The following is a 19561-nucleotide window of genomic DNA, read 5'->3' as shown; positions in this document are numbered from 1 at the left end:
TTATATCATTTTCCAATGATGGGAAAATATTAACTGTCAATTTGAAAGTTTATGTAATCTTGAAATACTTTGGCAGGAACGCCAAAAACTTTAAACTTTCCTAAGTTAATCAGAAAGAAATACTATGAGTGATAAAATTCTAAAAGGAATATTTTTAGTATTAATAATAGAAGTAATAGGGCCTACTTTCATCACTGAAATTTAGTGCCCCTCTGAATGTAGTGAAGAATATTCTTTTTCTAATTTCTTGGTAGCTTCAACAGCTTTATTTTTCTGTATTTTCTGTAAAAATTTTCATTTCAGTGTAGTCAGTTTCCAGGAGGTTTTTTTTTTCATTTTCTTATAATGTCCTTAGTGCATTTTGATTTTGCCTTATAAAGTGGAATCAAGTTATGAATATCATTGAATATCTTTTTTTTTTTTTGTCTCTTTGCCTTTTCTAGGGCTGTTCCCTTGGCATATGGAGGTTCCCAGGCTAGGGGTCTAATCAGAGCTGTAGTTGCTGGCCACAGCCACAGCCACAGCAGTGCGGGATCTGAGCTGCATCTGCAGCCTACACCACAGCTCATTGCAGTGCCAGATCCTTAACCCACTGAGCAAGGCCAGGAATCAAACCTGCAACCTCATAGTTCCTAGTCAGATTCATTAACCACTGAGCCATGACGGGAACTCCGATATCTTTTTTAATGAGAAAAAGGATGATAAATTATAAGTTCCATGTGGCCAACTTTGATAAGAATAGAGACAATGATGGATTTGAAATAGTATAAAAATATTTTAGGAAAATAACAGAAAATTGAATGTGAATTTATACATTGAGAAAGTCTCTGGTAAACTGGCTTAAAAAGATGAAATAGACTCCATTAAAAGTATATCATCATGAAATTTTATTTTTATGTTATTTTTATTAAAGTTTAGTTGAATCACTATGTTGTGTTGATTTCTTCTGTGCAGCATAGTGACCCAGTCATATATATATATATGTACTTTTTTCATGTCTTATCTTTCATCATGTTCTCTCTATTCCAAGAGAAATTTTAAATTATGGAAGAGAATGAGGAAGTTTTTAAAAACATACCATAGAAATGGATATCACTCCTGCAGGATTCTTTTATTGAAAGGAAAGGTTGTGCACAAGGGAGAAGGCAGAAGTGGGCTAACTTCTGGCTGGCTTTCAGGGCAGGAGTTTAAAGGCAGTATGAGGGAGGAGGCTGCAGGGTACATGATCAGCTTTGCCCAGTTCTCAGATTGGTTGGCATCAAAGTGAAGTTTGGATTATCAGCCTTCCAGTTTCAACTCATATAGTAGCCTAGTACTTAAAGTGAGCAGTTTTCATCTGGTGAGGGTCTGCTTCCTGCAAAAACAACTTAGGAATATGTCAGGCCTTTATCTGTATCCTTCAGGGAATTGGGAGTGTGGTGATTCTGTGATGAATTTATATTTCCACTCTTGTCCTTTGAAAACTATGTAATACACCAGTGAAACAGAGGTAGAGTTAACTTTTTACTCCTGAAGGTGTCTACTTACTGTCTCATTAGCCCAAGGCTTTGGGCATTTTGTTTTATCAGGCTTGTCAAAACCACTTGCTTAAGGCTGTTCCCTCAGTGCTTTTCCAAAATTTCTTTGCTCTTGTCCCCCTGCCTTAGGAAAAGGCCAGGAAATGTCTGAGTTGTCAATATCAAGACTACATACTTGAAGATTATGAAAGTGTCTGAGGGACTGATTTCCAGCCACAGTTGCTGTGCTTAAGCAAACAATATTTCACATATAAACATACAACATATCATTAATAAAAGTCCATATAAATGTTATTCTCATTTATTCTTTCTCTAGGAGCTTTACAAAATATACCTATCAAAATAAGTGAATAAGCCATATGAGAAATGTTATAATAGAGGAATTGAGATCTAATTTGAGAAAGAGTTAAAGTAATTCCCAGAAGGCAGATGCTTCTAGGGTGTTAGAAGTGTCATTTTTCTAAAAGATAAGATTGTTATGACACTGTAGAGAAAATATAGACATGCTTCTGCATGTTTAGAACTTTTCAAACAAATTTTATTGGGAACTGGTCAAAGAACAAGCCCTGAAACCTAAAGATGTCTGAAAAAATAGTAATGGTAAAATCATTACCTTCTTAGTGGTTTGTTTTTACATTTCAGAAGCAGGAATTTAGCCTGAGAATACAGAGGCATTCCAGAGTTTAAGATTTCAAATTCTTATTGTTCTCCTAGAGATATTTGGCTTGGTAAAATGATTTTCACTGTAAGGTAAATGTTTTTCTCCCTGTCTTAGTAGAGTAGGAGGATGGAATGTATCAAAGTTATTGGGTTAGTATATTCCAGGTTTCATATTCATAAACAGAGTCCAGTTACACATAGGGTGATGTCTTTCAAAACTCTTTGTTCCACAATGAACAAGGATTGGGCAAAAGGAAATCGGCATGGTTGTAGTTGGAAGTAATAATATGTTCCTGTGCTTGGAAACTTCTTATCTGAATTCAGGATAATATGAATAACTATAGATGTTAAAAGTTATCACCTTTATTCTGATTATTAGAATACATTAAAAGATAACATATTTTTTGAAAGCCTTATGGTATGGATATGTGCCTGGAGTAAACCAGTAAAAAACAAATTAAACACACATGAACAGAATTCAATAGATGTTAATGCAAATTACTAGAGTTGTAATTATGGTAATGCTGTGATTTATGTATTTGACCTACAAATATAATTAATTTTCCCACTCAGTATTTGTTTACCTGTGAAATATGTATTTATAATTTCATTTTTGTTAATTTTTCATGTTTCATTTTTGTTAATTCTTCTTTAAGTGTTTTTTCTCCTGTGAAACCACCAAATCCTGGTTTCTTTATTTGGAGTTTTCGAGTTACTAATTAGTCTGTTCATATTTTCTGTTTTTTTATATTTCAGTGATGACAGTTTGTATATTTCTAATTATTCATCCATTTCTTTTAGATTGTCCAATTAGTTTATAAATGATCATAGTAATCTCTTATAATCTTTTGTGACAGCTTTTGTAATGAAACCTCTTTCATTTGCAGTTTTTTGTCTTTTTTCTTTCTTAGTCTAAAGTTTTGTCAACGTTGTTTATCTTTTCAAACAATCAACTCAGTTTTGTTAATCTCTTCTATTGGTTCCTTGTTTACTAATTCATTTATTTCTGCACTAATATTTAATATAATTTTATAACAGGCTTAATTTAGCCTTTTTTATCTGTTTTTTGTTAATGATAACTTTTTCTTTTTCTTTTTTTTTTTTTTTTGGCCACTCTTAATATATGGAGTTCCAGGCCAGCGATCAGATCTGAGCCACAGTTGCAAACTAAGCCATGGCTGTGGAAATGCTTTAACCCACTGTGCTGAGCAGGGGATCAAAGCTGCATCCACACACTGCAGAGATGCTGCTGATCCTGTAGCACTGTGGTGGGGATGTAAATGTTACTTTTTTTCCCATGCTTTATTTCATTACTTTTCACTCTAATATCAGTTATCACCACCTTCTGCTAACTTGGACTTTGTTTTTATTTTTCTAGTTCTTGATGTTGTATAATTGTCTATTTCAATGTTTTTTCTTTTTTTTTAATTTTTATTTCCCCAATTCAATTTTTGCCTACTGTGCAGCATGGTGACCCAGGTACATACATGTATACATTTTATTTCACCCATTATCAAGCTCCATCATAGGTAACTAGACGTAGTTCTCAGTGCTACACAGCAGGATCTCATTGTAAATCCATTCCAAGAGCAATAGTTTGCATCCATTATCCCCAAGCTCCCAATCCATCCGACTCCCCACCTCCCCCCAGGCAACCACAAGCCTATTCTCCAAGTCCATGATTTTCTTTTCTGTGGAAATGTTCAATATTGCCATATATTAGATACCAGATATAAGTGAGATCATGTGGTATTTGTCTTTCTCTTTCTGACTTACTTCACTAAGGATGAGAGTCTCTAGGTCCATCATGTTGCATCAAATGGCATTATGTCATTCTTTTTTATGGCTGAGTAGTATTCCACTGTGTATATATACCACGTCTTCCTAATCCAGTCATCTGTCGATGGACATTTGGGTTGTTTCCATGTCTCGTCTATTGTAAATAGAGCTGCAGTAAACATGCAGGTGCACGTGTCTTTTTAAAGGACAGTTTTGTCCAGATATATGCCCAAGAGTGGGGTTGCTGGGTCATAAGGGAGTTCTGTGTATAGATTGCTCTAGTACCTCCATACTGTTCTCCATAGTGGTTGTACCAGCTTACATCCCCCCCAGCAGTGCAGGAGGGTTCCCTTTTCTCCACCCCACCTCCAACAATTGTTGTTTGTGGACTTATTAATGATGGCCAGTCTGACTGGTGTGAGATGGTATCTCCTTATAGCTTTGATTTGTATTTCTCTCATAATCAGGGATTTTGAGCATTTTTTCTTGTGATTGTTGGCCATCTGTACATCTTCTTTGGAAAAACATCTCTTCAGGTGTTTTGCCCATCTCTCGTTGGGTTGCTGGCTCTTTTGCTGTTGAGTTGTATAAGTTGCTTGCATATTTTAGAGATTAAGCCCTTGTCAGTAGCATCAGTTGAAACTATTTTCTCTCATTCTGCCAGTTGTGTTTTTGGTTTCTTTTTGGCTTCCTTTGCTGTGCAAAAGCTTGTCAGTTTGATTTGGTCCCATTGGTTTATTTTTGCTTTTAGTTCTGTTGCTTTGGGAGACTGACCTGAGAAAATATTTGTAAGGCTGACGTCAGAGAATGTTTTGCCTATATTCGCTCCAGGAGTTTGATGGTGTCTTGTCTTATGTTTAAGTCTGTAAGCCATTTTGAGTTTATTTGGGTGCATGGTGTGAGGGTGTGTTCTAGTTTCATGGATTTGCAGGCAGCTGTCCAGGTTTTCCAGCAATACTCACTGAAAAGACTGTCTTTTTCCCATTTTATGTTCTTGCCTCCTTTGTCAAAGATTAACTGACCATAGGAGTCTGGATTTATTTTGTGGTTCTCTATTCTGTTCCATTCATCTACCACACTGTCTTGATGACTGTGGCTTTGTAACATTGCCTGAAGTCTGGGAGAGTTATGCCTCCTGCTTGGTTGATGTTCTTTAGAATTGCTTTGGCAATTCTGTCTTTTGTGGTTCCATATAAATTTTTGGAGTGTCTGCTCTAGTTCTGTGAAAAATGTCATGGTTAATTTGATAGGGATTGCACTGAATCTGAGCTCACTTTGGGTAGTACGGCCATTTTTACAATATCAATGTTTCCAACCCAGGAACATGGAATATCTTTCTATTTTTTACATCTTCTATCATTTCTGTGATTAATGTTTATAATTCACAGCATATAAGTCTTTCATATCCTTGGTCAGGTGTATTCCCAGGTATTTGATTTTTGGGGGTGCAATTTTAAAGGGTATTGTATTTTTGTATTCCTTTTCTAAAATTCCATTGTTAGCATACAGAAATGCCATTGATTTCTGACTGTTCATCTTATATCCTGCTACTTTGCTGAATTTGTATGTCAGTCTGAGTAGCTTTTGGGTTGATATCTTTAGGGTTTTCTATGTATAGTATCATGTCATCTGCATACAGTGACAGTTTTCCCTCTTTTCTTCCTGTTTGGATGTCTTTTATTTCTTTTGTTTGTCTGACTGCTGTGGCTAGAACTTCCAAAACTATGTTGAGTGACAGTGGTGAGAGTCGGCATCATTGTCTTGTTCCAGATTTTGGTGGGGAGGCTTTCAGCTTTTCTCCATTGCATATTATGTTTGCTGTAGGTTTGTCATAAATGGCTTTGATTATCTTAAGGAATATTCCCTCTATACCCACTTTGGTGAGAGTTTTCATCATGAATGGATGTTGGGCTTTCTTAGATACTTTTTCTGCATCTGTTGAGATGATCATGTGGTTTTTGACTTTTCTTTTGTTCATGTGGTGTATGACATTGATTGATTTGCGTATGTTGAATCATCCTTGTGCATCTGGGATGAATCCCACCTGGTCTAGGTATATGATCGTTTTTATGTGATGTTGGATTCGGTTTGCTAAAATGTTGTTGAGAAATTTTGCGTCTGTATTCATCAAAGACATTGGCCTCTAGTTTTCTTTTTTGGTGGTATCTTTGTCTGGTTTTTGGAATTAGGATGATGGTGGCATCACAAAATGTTTTTGGGAGTGTTCCTTCTTCTTCAACCTTTGGGAATCATTTAAGGAGGATAGGTATAAATTCCTCTTTGTATGTTTTGTAGAATTCTCCTGAGAAGCCGTCCACTCCTGGACTTTTATTGGCAGGTAGTGTTTTTATGATGTATTCAATTCATTTTTGGTGATCATCTGTTCAGTTGATCTATTTCTTCCTGATTCATTTTGGCAGGCTGTAGGTCAGTAGAAAGTTGTCCATTTCTTCTCGGTTTCCATGTTGTTGGTGTATAATTGTTGACTGTATTCTCTTATGGTTTTCTGTATTTCTGTAGTATCCATTGTGACTTCTCCCTTTTCATTTCTTACTTTATTTTGGTTTTTTCTCTCCTTATCTTGGTGAGTCTAGCCAAGGTTTGTCTATTTTGTTTACCTTTTCATAGAAACAACTGTTGGTTTGATTGATTTTGTCTATTGTTTTTTGAATCTATTGTATTGATTTCCTCTTTGATCTTTATGATTCCCTTCCTTTTGCTGACTTTAGCTTTTGTTTTTGTTTTTCTTCTTCTTCTTTTTCTAATTCATTGAAGTGGTGGGTTAAGTTGTCAATTTGAGATCTTTCTTCTTTTTTGAGGAAGGCCTATCTTGCTGTGAACTTCCCTCTGAGCATGTCTTTCGTGGTGTCCCATAGATTTTGAGCGGTTGTGTCTTTGTTATCATTTGTCTCGATTTCCTCATGACGCATTAGTTTTTCGGTAGCATGTTGTTTAGTCTCCATGTGGTAGCTTTTTTCTCATATCTTTTCCTGTGGTTGATTTCTAGTTTCATGCCATTGTGGTACAAGAAGATACTTGAAATAATTCTTAAATTTGTTGAAGTTAACTTTGCGCTCCAATATGTGATCAGTTCTTGAGAATGTCCCATGTGCACTTGAGAAGAATGTGTATTCTGATTTTTTTGGTTGTAATGTCCTGAAAATGTCACTTAAGTCTAACTTTTGTGTCATTTAGGATCTCTGTTGCCTTATTGATTTTATGTCTAGAGGATCTGTCTATTGTTGTGAGGGAGGTGTTAAAGTCTCCAGCTATTATTTTATTCCCATCATTTTCCCATTATGTCAGTTAATATTTGTTGAAAGTATATGAATGCACCTATAATTGGGGCATATATACTAACAATTGTAATATCCTCTTCTTGTATGCATTCTTTAACCATTAAATAGTGTCCTTCTTTGTCCTTCATATGGCCTCCATTTTAAAGTCTCTTTTGTCTGATATGAGTATTGCAAATCCTGCTTTTTTGTATTGTCCATTAGCATGAAATATCTTTTCCCATCCCCTCGCTTTCAGTCTATATGTGTTCTTTGCCCTAAGGTGAGTCTCTTATAGGCAGCAGATTGAAGGTTTTTGCTTTTTTAATCCAACCTGCCACTCTCTGGCTTTTGATTGGAGCATTCAGTCCATTGATATTTAAGGTGATTATTGATAGATGTTTGTTTATTGCCATTTTAATCTTTTTTTAAGTTGATTTTATGTTTCTCCATTCTTCCTTTCATATTTTTGTTCAATGGGTTCCATTTATTTTTTGCTTGGGTACTTTTCATTTTTTGAGAATGTAATGTTTGGTTTTGATTTGTGGTTGCCCTGTTTTTTAAGTATATTATGCCATTCCTGTAACTCTTGCTTTAGCCTGATAGTCATGTAGGCTCAAAATCATCATTAAAATAAAAGAATCTATTTATTTCCTTTCTTCCCTTGCCACTTTGTATGATTTTGTCATCTTTTTTTTTATGTTCATGATTAGATCTGTATGCTGGCTTATTTAAGTGATAGCTTTCAATTGTGGTCGCCTCCATCCTACTTCTTCCTCTTTTTTTAATTTAAAGGAGCCTCTTCAGTATTTCTTTTATAAGGGTTTCCTGTTGCTGTATTCTTTTAGCTTTTGTTTGTTGGAGAAAATCTTTATTTCCCCTTGTATTTTAAGTGATATTCTTACTGATAGAGTATTCTAGGTTGCAGATATTTTCCTTTTAGCGCTTTAAATATATCTTGCCATTCCCTTCTGGCCTGCAGTGTTTCTGTAGAGAAATCACCTGATAGCCTCATGGGGGTTGCCTTATAATTAACGCTTTGCTTTTCTCTCATTGTCTTTTAAATCCTCTCATTAACTGTTACCATTTTTATTATAATATGTCTTAGTGTGGGCCTGTTTGGGTTCAACTTGCTTGGGGCCCTTTGTCTTGATTTCTGTGTCCTTTAGATTTGGAAAGCTTTCAGCCATAATTTCTTCAAATATATTTTCAATCCCCTTTTCTTCTCCTTCTGAAATTCCTATTATGCATAGATTGGCCTGTTTTATATGATCCAATAGGTCTCTTATGTTTATTTAATGTTTTTTATTTGATTTTCTGTCTGCTGTTCTTTTTGCGTGACTTCCATTATTCTATCTTCCAGTTCACTAGTTTGTTCCTCTTCCTTCTTTATTCTGTTCTTTATTATAGCCTTTAGTTCAGTTTGTATCTCTGCAAATGAATGTTCTAGTGTTTCATGGTTCCTTCTTATATTTTATAGTTCCTTTCTGAGGGAATCTGCATTACTGTTCATAACTTCTCTTAATTCCTTCAGTATTTTCACTGACTCCCTTTTGAACTCAAAGTCTGTCAGACTGCAGAAGTCTGTTTCATTGTTGACTGCTTTAGGTGAATTCTCCTGTTGCTTTACCTGGGAATGGTTTCTGAGCTTCTTCATCTTGCTTGTGTTTTTGTTTTTCTGTGAATTTGGGGAAGCCAAACTGTAGTTTGGCACAGTCCAGTGTGGGTCGGAATAACACTTCCCGTGGGTGAAATCTTTTTCTCTAAATGAATGCCACTAACTTTCCTCTAACTGCTGCTTTTCTGAAACCCACTGTTTCATTGAGTTTATTTCAACTAATGTTTTTCTCAAATAATTAACATAATATCCTTTTGCTATTCTTTGTTTCATTAATTCTTCAGGAATGTGTCATTCACTGTCCATGTAGTTGTGAGTTTTCCAGCTTTTCTTCAGTTATTGATTTCTAGTTTAAAGCTATTATGTCCGTAAAAGAGACTTGATATATATTGTCTCATTAAATTTTTAAATTCTTTTTTGTGACGTAATATATGATCTGTTTTAGAAAGATTCTGTGTAGGCATAAATGGAATGAGTATTCTGCTGCTGCTAAATGTAATAATCTATATATGTCTGTAAGGCTATTTTATCTATAGTATTTTACAGATCCACTGTGTTTTTACTGATTTTCTGTCTCTCCATTTTTGAGAGTAGTGTGTAAAAGTTCCATTAGTATATTACTGTTGATTTCTCCTTTTAATTCCGTTGGTATTTGCTGTATTATATACTTAGGTACTTTGAAACTGGGTGCATATATACTTAGAATTGTTATATTCTTGGTGGATTGACTCTGTTAATACTATATAACCACCTTGCCTTATATACCACTTTAGCATATAGTTTATTTTGTCTGAATATAAGCATAGCTCTCCATGCTTTCTTTTGGTTACCATTTGTTAGAAATATAGTTTTCATCTTTTTACTTGCATTACAAATGTACTTTTAAAGATAAAATGACTCTTTTAAGCAGTATATTTTGGATCTCATTATTCCCAGCTCTTTTGATTGGAGAATTTAATCCCTTTAGATTTAAATGATAAAGACTTTTTACTGCCATTTTGTTGTTTCTGACACATTTGTAGATCCTTTTGATCCTTACTTCTCTTCTTGTCATTGTCCTTGGTGGTTTCATGCATTCTTCAGGTCCATTATCATACTTTTTTTACATTTGCTACAGCTTTTTCTGTGGTTATTATCTTGAGGTGTGGCCATGTCCAGCACTGCAGGACAATGGGAGATCCTGAAAGAGGGATGGTGTGGTATAAAAAATCACACAAGACTATTACATTTAGAACGTGGTTGCACTCTGTTCTGCAGAACAAAGGCACTAGGCTTTGGCCCACATGACTTATTAAGAAAGGTGATGAAATTAGTTGGATTAAGAAAGGTGATGAGATTAGTTTGCAAGACAAAGCTCTCTCTTAGAGATAGCAAAGGGGCATACCCTTAGGACATGGTGCAGCTCTTTATGGAATAGCATGGTTAATGCCTAAATCCCTTATCTTGTCTTTGAAGGAGACCCTGTACTTGAGAACTCTGTCAGCTAACATGCTTTTCTGGCACTACCACACACCAAGTTTACTTTCTGCAGAGTTCAGCAACTCAGTGATCTCCAACAAGGTGTACGTAAATATTGTATATTTACAACATCCTAATTTTAACCTGATACACCTTAACTTCAGTAGCATAACAGAAATTTTATGCTTTTAGTTCTTTGCCTTAACTTTCAGATTACTGATACAGTTTACTGTTTTAAAAGTATGTGTCCAATAACATGATGTACTTAACAGTTACTTTTAATACATATATTTCAGTGTCATACAAAAGAATATGTCAATTAGCATTCTCTATTTTGCCTTGAAGAACACCCCATGGCACTTCTCCTGAGGAAGATCTATTTTTGATGAAATTCATCTGCTTTTTTTGTTTGGCAAAGTCTTTACAGTGCCTTTGTTTCTGAAGAATAACTGTAACATCACATGATGTTTGTCTTTCACTGTTTGACTAACTTCACTAAGTATGATTATCTCTAGGTCCATTCATGTGGCTGTAAATTGCATTATTTCATCATTTTTTATGTATATATGTACCACAGCTCCTTTTTCCACTCCTCTGTCAGTGGGCACTAGAGCATGATGGAATATGTGAAAAAATAATATGTATATAGATGCATATGTGTGTGTATGCATATTTATATGTGTGTATCTATATGAATGGATCACTTTACTGTGTGGCAGATATTAAGGAACATTATAAATCAGCTGTATTTTAATAAGAAATTTTTAAAAATGAGACGACAACCCACAGTATTGAAGAAGATATTTGCCAGTAATATGACTGACAAGGGATTGATCTCCAAATTATACAAACAGATCATTCAGCTCAATAAATATAAAAAAAATCAACTGTTATATTTATGGAAACTCATTTGTATGTTATGAATACCTTCCCACTGATATTTTCAAAACATTTTTGTCTTTGATTTTTGATAATTTATTATGTGTCTTAAGTAGTCCTTTTTAAATTCAGTATTTCAGAGTCAACCATAAATCTGGATGTCTGTTTCTCTTCCCTATTTTTGGTAGTTTTCAACCTTTATTTATTTATATACCTTCTGCCTGGTTCTCTCTTTTCTTTATAGGTCTCCCTAGTGGATTTTTTTGTCCCTTGATTATATCCCATAACTCCCATATGCTTCTTTCTTCACTGCTTTTCTTTTTTTTTCTTTTTGCTCTTGAACTGGATAATATCATATGGCCTATCTTATAGTTCATGATTTTTTTTTCTGTTTGAATGAGATGGCTATTAAAACTCACTATTGAAATTTTTCAGTTCAGTTGTATTCTTCAGATCAAGAATTCCTCTTTACGTATTGAATTTCCTGAGCTCATTTTCTTCATGCTATAATACTAAGTTCCTTTTTTCCTGCATTTCACTGTACTTTTTTTCAGATGATATTGTGAATTATCTGTTAGCTAGCTTATAGGTCTTTGCTTCCTTGGGGGAGTTTCCTTGTGTTTTGGGGTGGCATAATGTTATCTGACTCTTCATGAGCCTCATTCCTTGTGTTACCTACACATTTGACTTACCAGTTTCCTCTTTCAGTCTTTTGCTTTTGCATAGAAAGACCATCATCAGTCATCTCAGCTTAGGGAACAAATTATATCTACTGTTAGCATCTGAGGGCAGGCCAAAAACTACCAAAATTAATAGATCCATTGGTTGCCTTTTGTTTTCTGACTTATGCTTGTGACTTAGAGTAATGTCTTCAAGGTATGCGTCAAATAGTGGTACAATTTTGGATTTTTTTTTCATAGTTACTCTCTGTTAATTGTGGCAGGAAAAAGCATTTGAGACAGTTGTTTGCTGAGAGCTATTATTGGGAATACTTTGGCATTAGTAGGTAATTACACGAAAGCTCAATAAGTTTTATTTGCTCTTATATCTAATGTTATGTGAGTCTTAAAATGGCAGGTGTGTCTTAATAATGATAAAAGTAAATTCTGTTCTGTTCTGTTGATAACAAGACACTTTTATGTCATTTTGACACTCTGTGAACTTGTTTCAAATTGTATTAATATCTTAATATAGTATTTATGTAGCTATGACCACAGTTGAGACATCTATAAATTATTTTGAAATTGCTGTTTTTAACAGGGCAAAAAAGAACTTCAGGTATCCCTTTTCCAGACATTGGTGCTGTTGATGTTTAATGAGGGGGATCAGTTCAGTTTAGAAGAAATTAAGATGACCACTGGAGTAGGTAAGTATTGTTTATAATTGTTCAAATCTGTGATCAAAAATGAAAATGCTACAAACATTTTTTTTTCTCTTTCAGAGGATAGAGAATTAAGAAGAACCTTACAGTCATTAGCTTGTGGGAGAGCTAGAGTCCTCATCAAAAATCCAAAGGGCAAAGATGTGGAGAGTGGCGATAGATTTTTTTGTAATGAGGAATTTAGACACAAACTCTTCAAGATAAAGATCAATCAAATCCAGATGAAAGAAACGGTATTTGTTTTTTCTTCATCCTAATAGATGTTTTATACTTTTCTGACTTTCATAACAAGTTAATTTGGCAATGATTGGAATGATTTTTTTTTCTTTTTGTAGTAGAAAGACATCACCAGTAGGATAAATATCCACATTGTAGTGCAACAAATGTTCACAACCTTTTCTCTCTCCTTTTTTTTTTGGGGGGGGGAGCTTTTTTGTTCTTTTTTCATGGCTGTGCCCATGGCATATGGAGGTTCCCAGGTTAGGGGTCGAATCAGAGCTGTAGCTGCCAGCCTACACCAGAGCCACAGCAACGCAGGATCCGAGCCGTGTCTGCAACCTACACCATAGCTCACGGCAACGCCGGATCCTTAACCCACTGAGCAAGGGCAGGGATTGAACCTGCAATCTCATGGTTCCTAGTTGGATTCGTTAACAACTGCGCCACGATGGGAACTCCTCTTTTCACCTTTTGATTGTTGAATGTGCAAGGCATTGATTTAAATTCATTAGGCTATATGCCCAGAATAGGTGTGATGGATCATACTTTTTTTTTCTTGTTAAAGAACAATTGTACTGTTTTCCATAGCAGTTGTCCTACCTTACAGTTCCATAATTATTTCACATGTGTCCTCATTTATCTATACTCTTAGCAAAACTTGTTTTTTTATGCTTTATTTTTTGATAGTAGCCATACTACTGATATAAATTGTTATCTCACTGGCATTTTGATTGCATTTCTATGATATTTTGTGATGTTGAGCATCTCTAAAATGCTTAATGGATATCTGCACATTATCTTTGAAAAAAATTTGTTCACTGTGTCACCAGTTCAAAATTTGGGTTATTAGACTTTTTGGTTATTGAATTTTAGTAATTTTTATAACTTCTGGGACATAACTTCTTATATTTATATGATTTGCAAATATTTTCTCCCTTTCCAGAAATTTAACTTTATTAGTCATATCCTTTGGTGAACAAAGGTGTTAAGTTTAACATAGTCCCAGTTGTCTACTTTGTTTTTACACATGCTGTTGCTGTCATTTCCAAGAAATTGTTCTCACTTGCTGTTATGAAGCTTTTCCCTCTTGTTTTCTTCTGGAAGTTTTGTAGTTTTTGGTTTTTATTTTAAATCCATCTTTAGTTAATTTCTTTTTGTGGGTTAAGATGAAGTCCATCTTTATTATTTTGCACATGAATGCCTTGTTTTCCAAACCATTCTTAATTTATTGTACTTTTGGACTGAATGGTACTAGAACCCTATTGAAAATCATGTACACAGGAGTATTTTTCTATGACCTCTGTTTCTTTCTCACTGGTCTAAATTTCTCTGCTTTTTACCAGTACCACAATATTTTGTTTACTATGGCTTTGTAATATGTTTTGAATACATAATGTGTAATATGTTTTAAAATCGGACTTTATTCTTTCTTAATATTAATTTGATTTTTCAGGGTCTTTTGAGATCCATTGAATTTTACAGCTGTTTTGCATTTCTTCAGATAATTGGTCATCAGATTTTTTTTCTCTTTTGGGCCACACCCACTGCATATGGAAGTTCACAGCCTAGGATTCCAACTGGAGCTGTAGCTGGCAGCCTACACCACAGCCACAGCAACATGGGATCTGAGCCACATTTGTGACCCATGCCATACCTCACAACAATGCTGGATCCTTAACCCACTGAGTGAGGCCAGGGATTGGATCTGTATCCTCATGGATTTGTTTCTGCTGAGCCACAGATGGGAACTCTCTATCATCAGATTTAGATAGGAGTTTACTGGTGTACATTGACTGCTTTGGGTGTTACTAGTATCTTAACATCATTATGTCTTTCACTCCATGATCATGGATGGCTTTCCATTTACTCTGTCTTTTAAAATATCTTTTAGTAATTGTTTTTTTAGTTTTAACTGAGTCTTTCAGCTATTTCATTAGTTTAATTTCTAATTATTAAAATATTTTAAATATACATAAAACATTCATTATTTTTCTTTTTTCTCCATTTTTGCCAAGGATAATTGACTATTTAAATTGTGTAATTTAGGGGTAAAACATGTCTTATTATAAATTTTGTATCATGAAATAATTTTCATAATAAAGCTAGTTAGTATATCCACTTTCTTACATAATTAGCTTTTTTGCAGGTGTTGGTGAAAATACTTAAGATTAAAGTCTTGATGTTCCTGTCATGGTTCATTGGTTAACGAATCCAACTAGGAACCATGAGATTGTGGGTTTGATCCCTGGCCTTGCTCAGTGGGTTAAGGATCTGGCATTGCTCTGAGCTGTGGTATAGGTCACAGATGCAGCTCAGATCCCACGTGGCTGTGGCTCTGACGTAGGCTGATGGCTACAGCTCCAATTAGACCCCTAGCCTGGGTACCTCGATATGCTACAGGTGCAGCACTAGAAAGGCAAAAACAAACAAACTCTTAGTTAATTTCAGGCATACAGTATGCTATTGTTCTATATTCTATATCTAGAACTTACGTATCTTGCATAACTGAAACTGAATTTTTTGACGAACACCTCCCAGTTTCTGTTCCTTTTGGCCCTATCCTTTTCTCAGGTTATGTATGTTTAATTGCAAATTTAAGGGAGATTTTCACTCTTTGTCTTCCTGTATCTGGATTATTTTACTTAGCATACTGCCCTCCAGTTCCATCCATGTTTTTACATGTAGCAGGACCACATTTTATCAATCACCAATGGACATTTATGTTATTCTGTATCTAGATTTTTATCAATAGTACTGCAGTAAACATGGGAGTGCAGACATCTCTTTGATTCAGATTTCAGTGTTCCATAAGAGGCTATACCAATTTACTTTCCAAACAACAGGCACAAGTGTTTTTTTCTCTTCGTGTCCTCACCAATACTTGCCCTTTGTGTGTTTTTTTTTTATAATACACATTCTAGCAAATATGCTTTTGTTTGCATTTTCCTTTGGTAGGATGAGCACCTTCACAGATATATTGATCAATCGTATGTCTTTTTTTGAAAAATGTTTGCATAGGTTCTTTGCTTATGTTTGAATAGTATTAAAAGTATCTTTTAAAAATTATTATTGTTAATTTACAGTGTTCTGTCAATTTCTGCTATATTGCAAAAATGACCCAGTTATACATACATACATATATATATACATTCTTTTTCTCATATTATCTATAAATATTTCTTAAATTCAGTTGTGCAAGTTTGTTTTATATTTACAATTTTAATCCTTTATAAGATATATTATCTGAAAGTATATTTCTTTTTTTATTACTCAAATGAATTTATCACATTCGTAGTTGTATAATGATCATAACATTCCAGTTTCACAGGATTTCCATCCCATAACCCAGGCACATCCCCGCATCCCCCAAACTGTATCCTCTTGAGACCGTAAGTTTTTCACTGTCTGTGAGTTCTGCAAAGAAGTTCAGTCTGTCCTTTTTTCAAATTCCACATGTCAGTGAAAGCATTTGATGTTGGTGTCTCATTGTATGGCTGACTTCACTTAGCATGATAGTTTCCAGATCCATCCATGTTGCTAAAAACGCTGGTATTTCGTTCCTTTTAATGGCTGAGTAATATTCCAGTGTGTGTATGTACCACCTCTTCTGGATCCACTCCTCTGTCGATGGACATTTAGGTTGTTTCCATGTCTTGGCTATTGAAAATTGTGCTGCAATGAACATCAGAGTACTTGTGTCTTTGCGAGTCATGGTTTTCTCTGGATAGGTGCCCAGGAGTGGGATTGCTGAATCAAATGGAAGTTGTATTTTGAGTTTTCTGAGGAATCTCCATATTGTTTTCCACAGTGGTTGCACCAATTTACAATCCCACCAACAGTGTACTAAGGTTCTTTTTTCTCCATACCCTCTCCAGCACTTACTGTTTGTAGACTTTTGGATGATGGCCATTCTGGCTGGTGTAAGGTGGTACCTCAGAGTGGTTTTGATTTGCATTTCTCTAATAATGAGAGACATTGAACATCTTTTCATGTGTTTTTTGGCCATCTGTGTGTCTTCTTTGGAGAACTGTCTGTTTAGATCTTCTGCCCATTTTTGTATGGGGTTGTTTGTTTCATTGGTATGGATCTGCAGAAGGTGTTTATAAATTTTAGAGATGAATCCCTTGTCAGTCGCTTCACTTGCAAAGATTTTCTCCCCTTCTCTGGGTTGTCTTTTTGTTTTGTTTAGGGTTTCCTTTTCTGTGCAGAAACTTTGAAATTTGATTGGGTCCCATTTGTTTATTTTTGTTTTTATTGTCAATACTCTAAGAGGTGGATCTGAGAAGATGTTGCTGTCATTTATGTCAGAGGGTGTTTGGCCTATGTTTTCCTCTAGGAGTTTGATAGTGTCTGGTCTTATATCTAGGTCTTCAATCCAGTTTGCATTTTTTTATGGTGTTAGGGAGTGTTCTAATTTCATTCTTTTTCATGTGGCTGTCCAGTTTTTCCCAGAACCACTTATTGAACAGGCTGTCCTTTCTCCATTGTGTATTCTTGTCTCCTTTGTTATAGATGAGTTGGCTGTGGGTTTAATTCTGGGCTTTCTGTCCTGTTCCACTGATCTATATTTCTGTCTTTGTGCCAGTACCATATGGTTTTGATGACTGTTGCTTTGTAGCATATTTCATAGATTGCTCTTTGTCTTATTCTTTTCTTTGCAGAAGTTTTTGTTTTGTTTTGTGTAATCCTTACACTCTGTCTGTATTTAATGTAATCCTTACACTGTGCTTATGGTTTCATATCCAAAGAAACATTGTATATCCACATGTCTAGAAGATTTTGTTCCCATATATTTCATTTAAGTATTTTTAGTTTCAGGTTTTAAATTTCGATTTTAATTTATTTTACATTGGTTTGTGTCTCTGGTATGAGATAAGGGATGAATTACATTTCTTTTTGCATGTGGATATTCAGTTTGCTCAATAAAATTTATTGAAGAAATTATCACTTTGCCAGTAGTAAAGCATTGGCATCTTTTCATAAATTAGTTTACCATATGTGTGTTGGTTTATTTCTGCGTTCTTAGTTTTGTTATACTGGATTATATGTCTCTTTTTACTCCATTCTTATACAGTATTGTTGGTTTTTGTTTGTTTGTTTGTTTGTTTGTTTTGTTTTTTGCTTGATTTTGCTTGTTTTTTCTTTTTAGGGCTGCATATGCACATGAACAGCATCAGTGTTCCCAGGCTAGGGGAAAAATCAGAGCTGCAGCTGCCAGCCTATACCACAGCCATGGCAATGCAGGGTTTGAGCCCCTTCTGGAATATGCATCACATTTATAGCAACACTGGATCCTTAACCCACTAAGTGAGGCCAGGGATTAAATCCACATTCTCACGGACATTAGTTCAGTTTGTTACTGCTGAAATACAGCAGAAACTCCCCAGTCTTATACTGTTTTGATTGCTGTTGTTTTGTAACATATTTTGAAGTCATGGAGTTTCATACTTTTTTGTTATTTTTGACTTCATATTTTTGTCTTTCCTGATTTCAAAAAAAATTTAGGATATTTTTTAACATTTCTATAAATAATTCCACTTTTGTTGTGCAAGGGGTTGCAAACATATGAATCTGAAGATCACTTTGGACAATACAGACATTTTAACTATCATGTCTTGCACTCCATGAATATAGGATATGCTTCCAACTGTGTTTTTTATTTTTTCAATTTTTAATTTTATTTATTTATTTATTTTTTAGGGCAAGTGTGGCACGTGAAAGTTTTCAGGCTAGGGGTCAGATTGGAGCTACAGACATCACTGTGGTGACTCCAGATCTGAGCCACGCTTCTGAACCAAACCACATCTCACTGCAACACTGGATCCTTAACACATTGAGCAAGGTCAGGGATTGAATTTACATCTTCACAGATACTAGTCAGGTTTGTTTCTACTGAGCCACAATGGAAACTCCCACTTGTGTTTTTTAAAACTTTTTCTGTCAATATTTTGTATTTTTCAGTACACAAGTCTTTCATATGCTATTGTTCAGTCTTAAGTATTGTATTTTCTTAATTGCCATTATAAATAGAATTGGTTTTTTAATTTCCTTTTTGCTTGGGTTATTGTTGTAGGTTTATGTGATTGTTAGAATGGACAGAAATGCATCTTCATTTTGAAGATTGGTTTTGTGCTGTAACTTAATTAAATTTGTGTTAATAGCTTTTATATGTGGAATTTTTAGGATGATCTACATGTAAGATACCATCTCCAAACAGACATAATTTGACTTCCTACTTGATTTGAGTGCCTTTATCCCCCTAATTATTCAGACTGCTAGTATTGCTGAATAGGAGTGGTGAAAATGGGCAGAATTGCCTTGATCCAGAATATTAGAGGAAAAACTTTCAACTTTTCACCTTTTGATATTACGTTGGAATTTTATTGTATGGGGTTTGTTCTATACTTTTTAAAGAGTTTTTTTATTTGTTTGTTTTTACCACAAAAAGTATTGAATTTTTTCAAGTTCTTTCTGTTCATTCCCTGGAATGATCATGCTTTTTATCCTTTGTTTTACTATTTCCTGTCCTATTGATTGAATTATGCTGAACTATCCTTGCAACACATGGACAAATTTCTACCTGGTTATGACATGCAATCTTTTAAAGTGCTATTATTTTTGCCTTTCTAGTATTTTTTTAAGTATGGGATTATTTCCTTAATTTCTTCCTTAATTGATCACTGTTAGTGTATAGCTGTATATCTGAGTTTTGTGTCTTGTATCTGGATACAACATTTTTGCTTAATTCATTTTTTTTTGTCTTTTTGGGGCCATA

At 34.7% G+C, this 19561-nt stretch overlaps 1 protein-coding gene across 1 annotated transcript in view; it reads left to right on the top strand.

The window, feature by feature from the left end:
* LOC102159347 (cullin-4B-like) overlaps positions 1 to 19561 on the top strand; it is a 166727-nt gene that overhangs the window by 102161 nt on the left and 45005 nt on the right. The window contains exons 18-19 of the mRNA XM_085009118.1: positions 12447 to 12552; positions 12628 to 12800. Of these exons, the coding sequence (XP_084865244.1) occupies positions 12447 to 12552; positions 12628 to 12800 (279 nt within the window). The remainder of the gene's footprint in view (positions 1 to 12446; positions 12553 to 12627; positions 12801 to 19561) is intronic.

Source organism: Sus scrofa, chromosome Y (genome assembly GCF_054392235.1).
Source record: "Sus scrofa isolate SSC_HxYL_T2T_F1_AM1 chromosome Y, Sscrofa_HxYL_maternal_Yorkshire_Landrace_v2.0, whole genome shotgun sequence".
Lineage (NCBI taxonomy): Eukaryota > Metazoa > Chordata > Mammalia > Artiodactyla > Suidae > Sus > Sus scrofa.
This window is presented reverse-complemented; position numbering and strand designations above follow the sequence as displayed.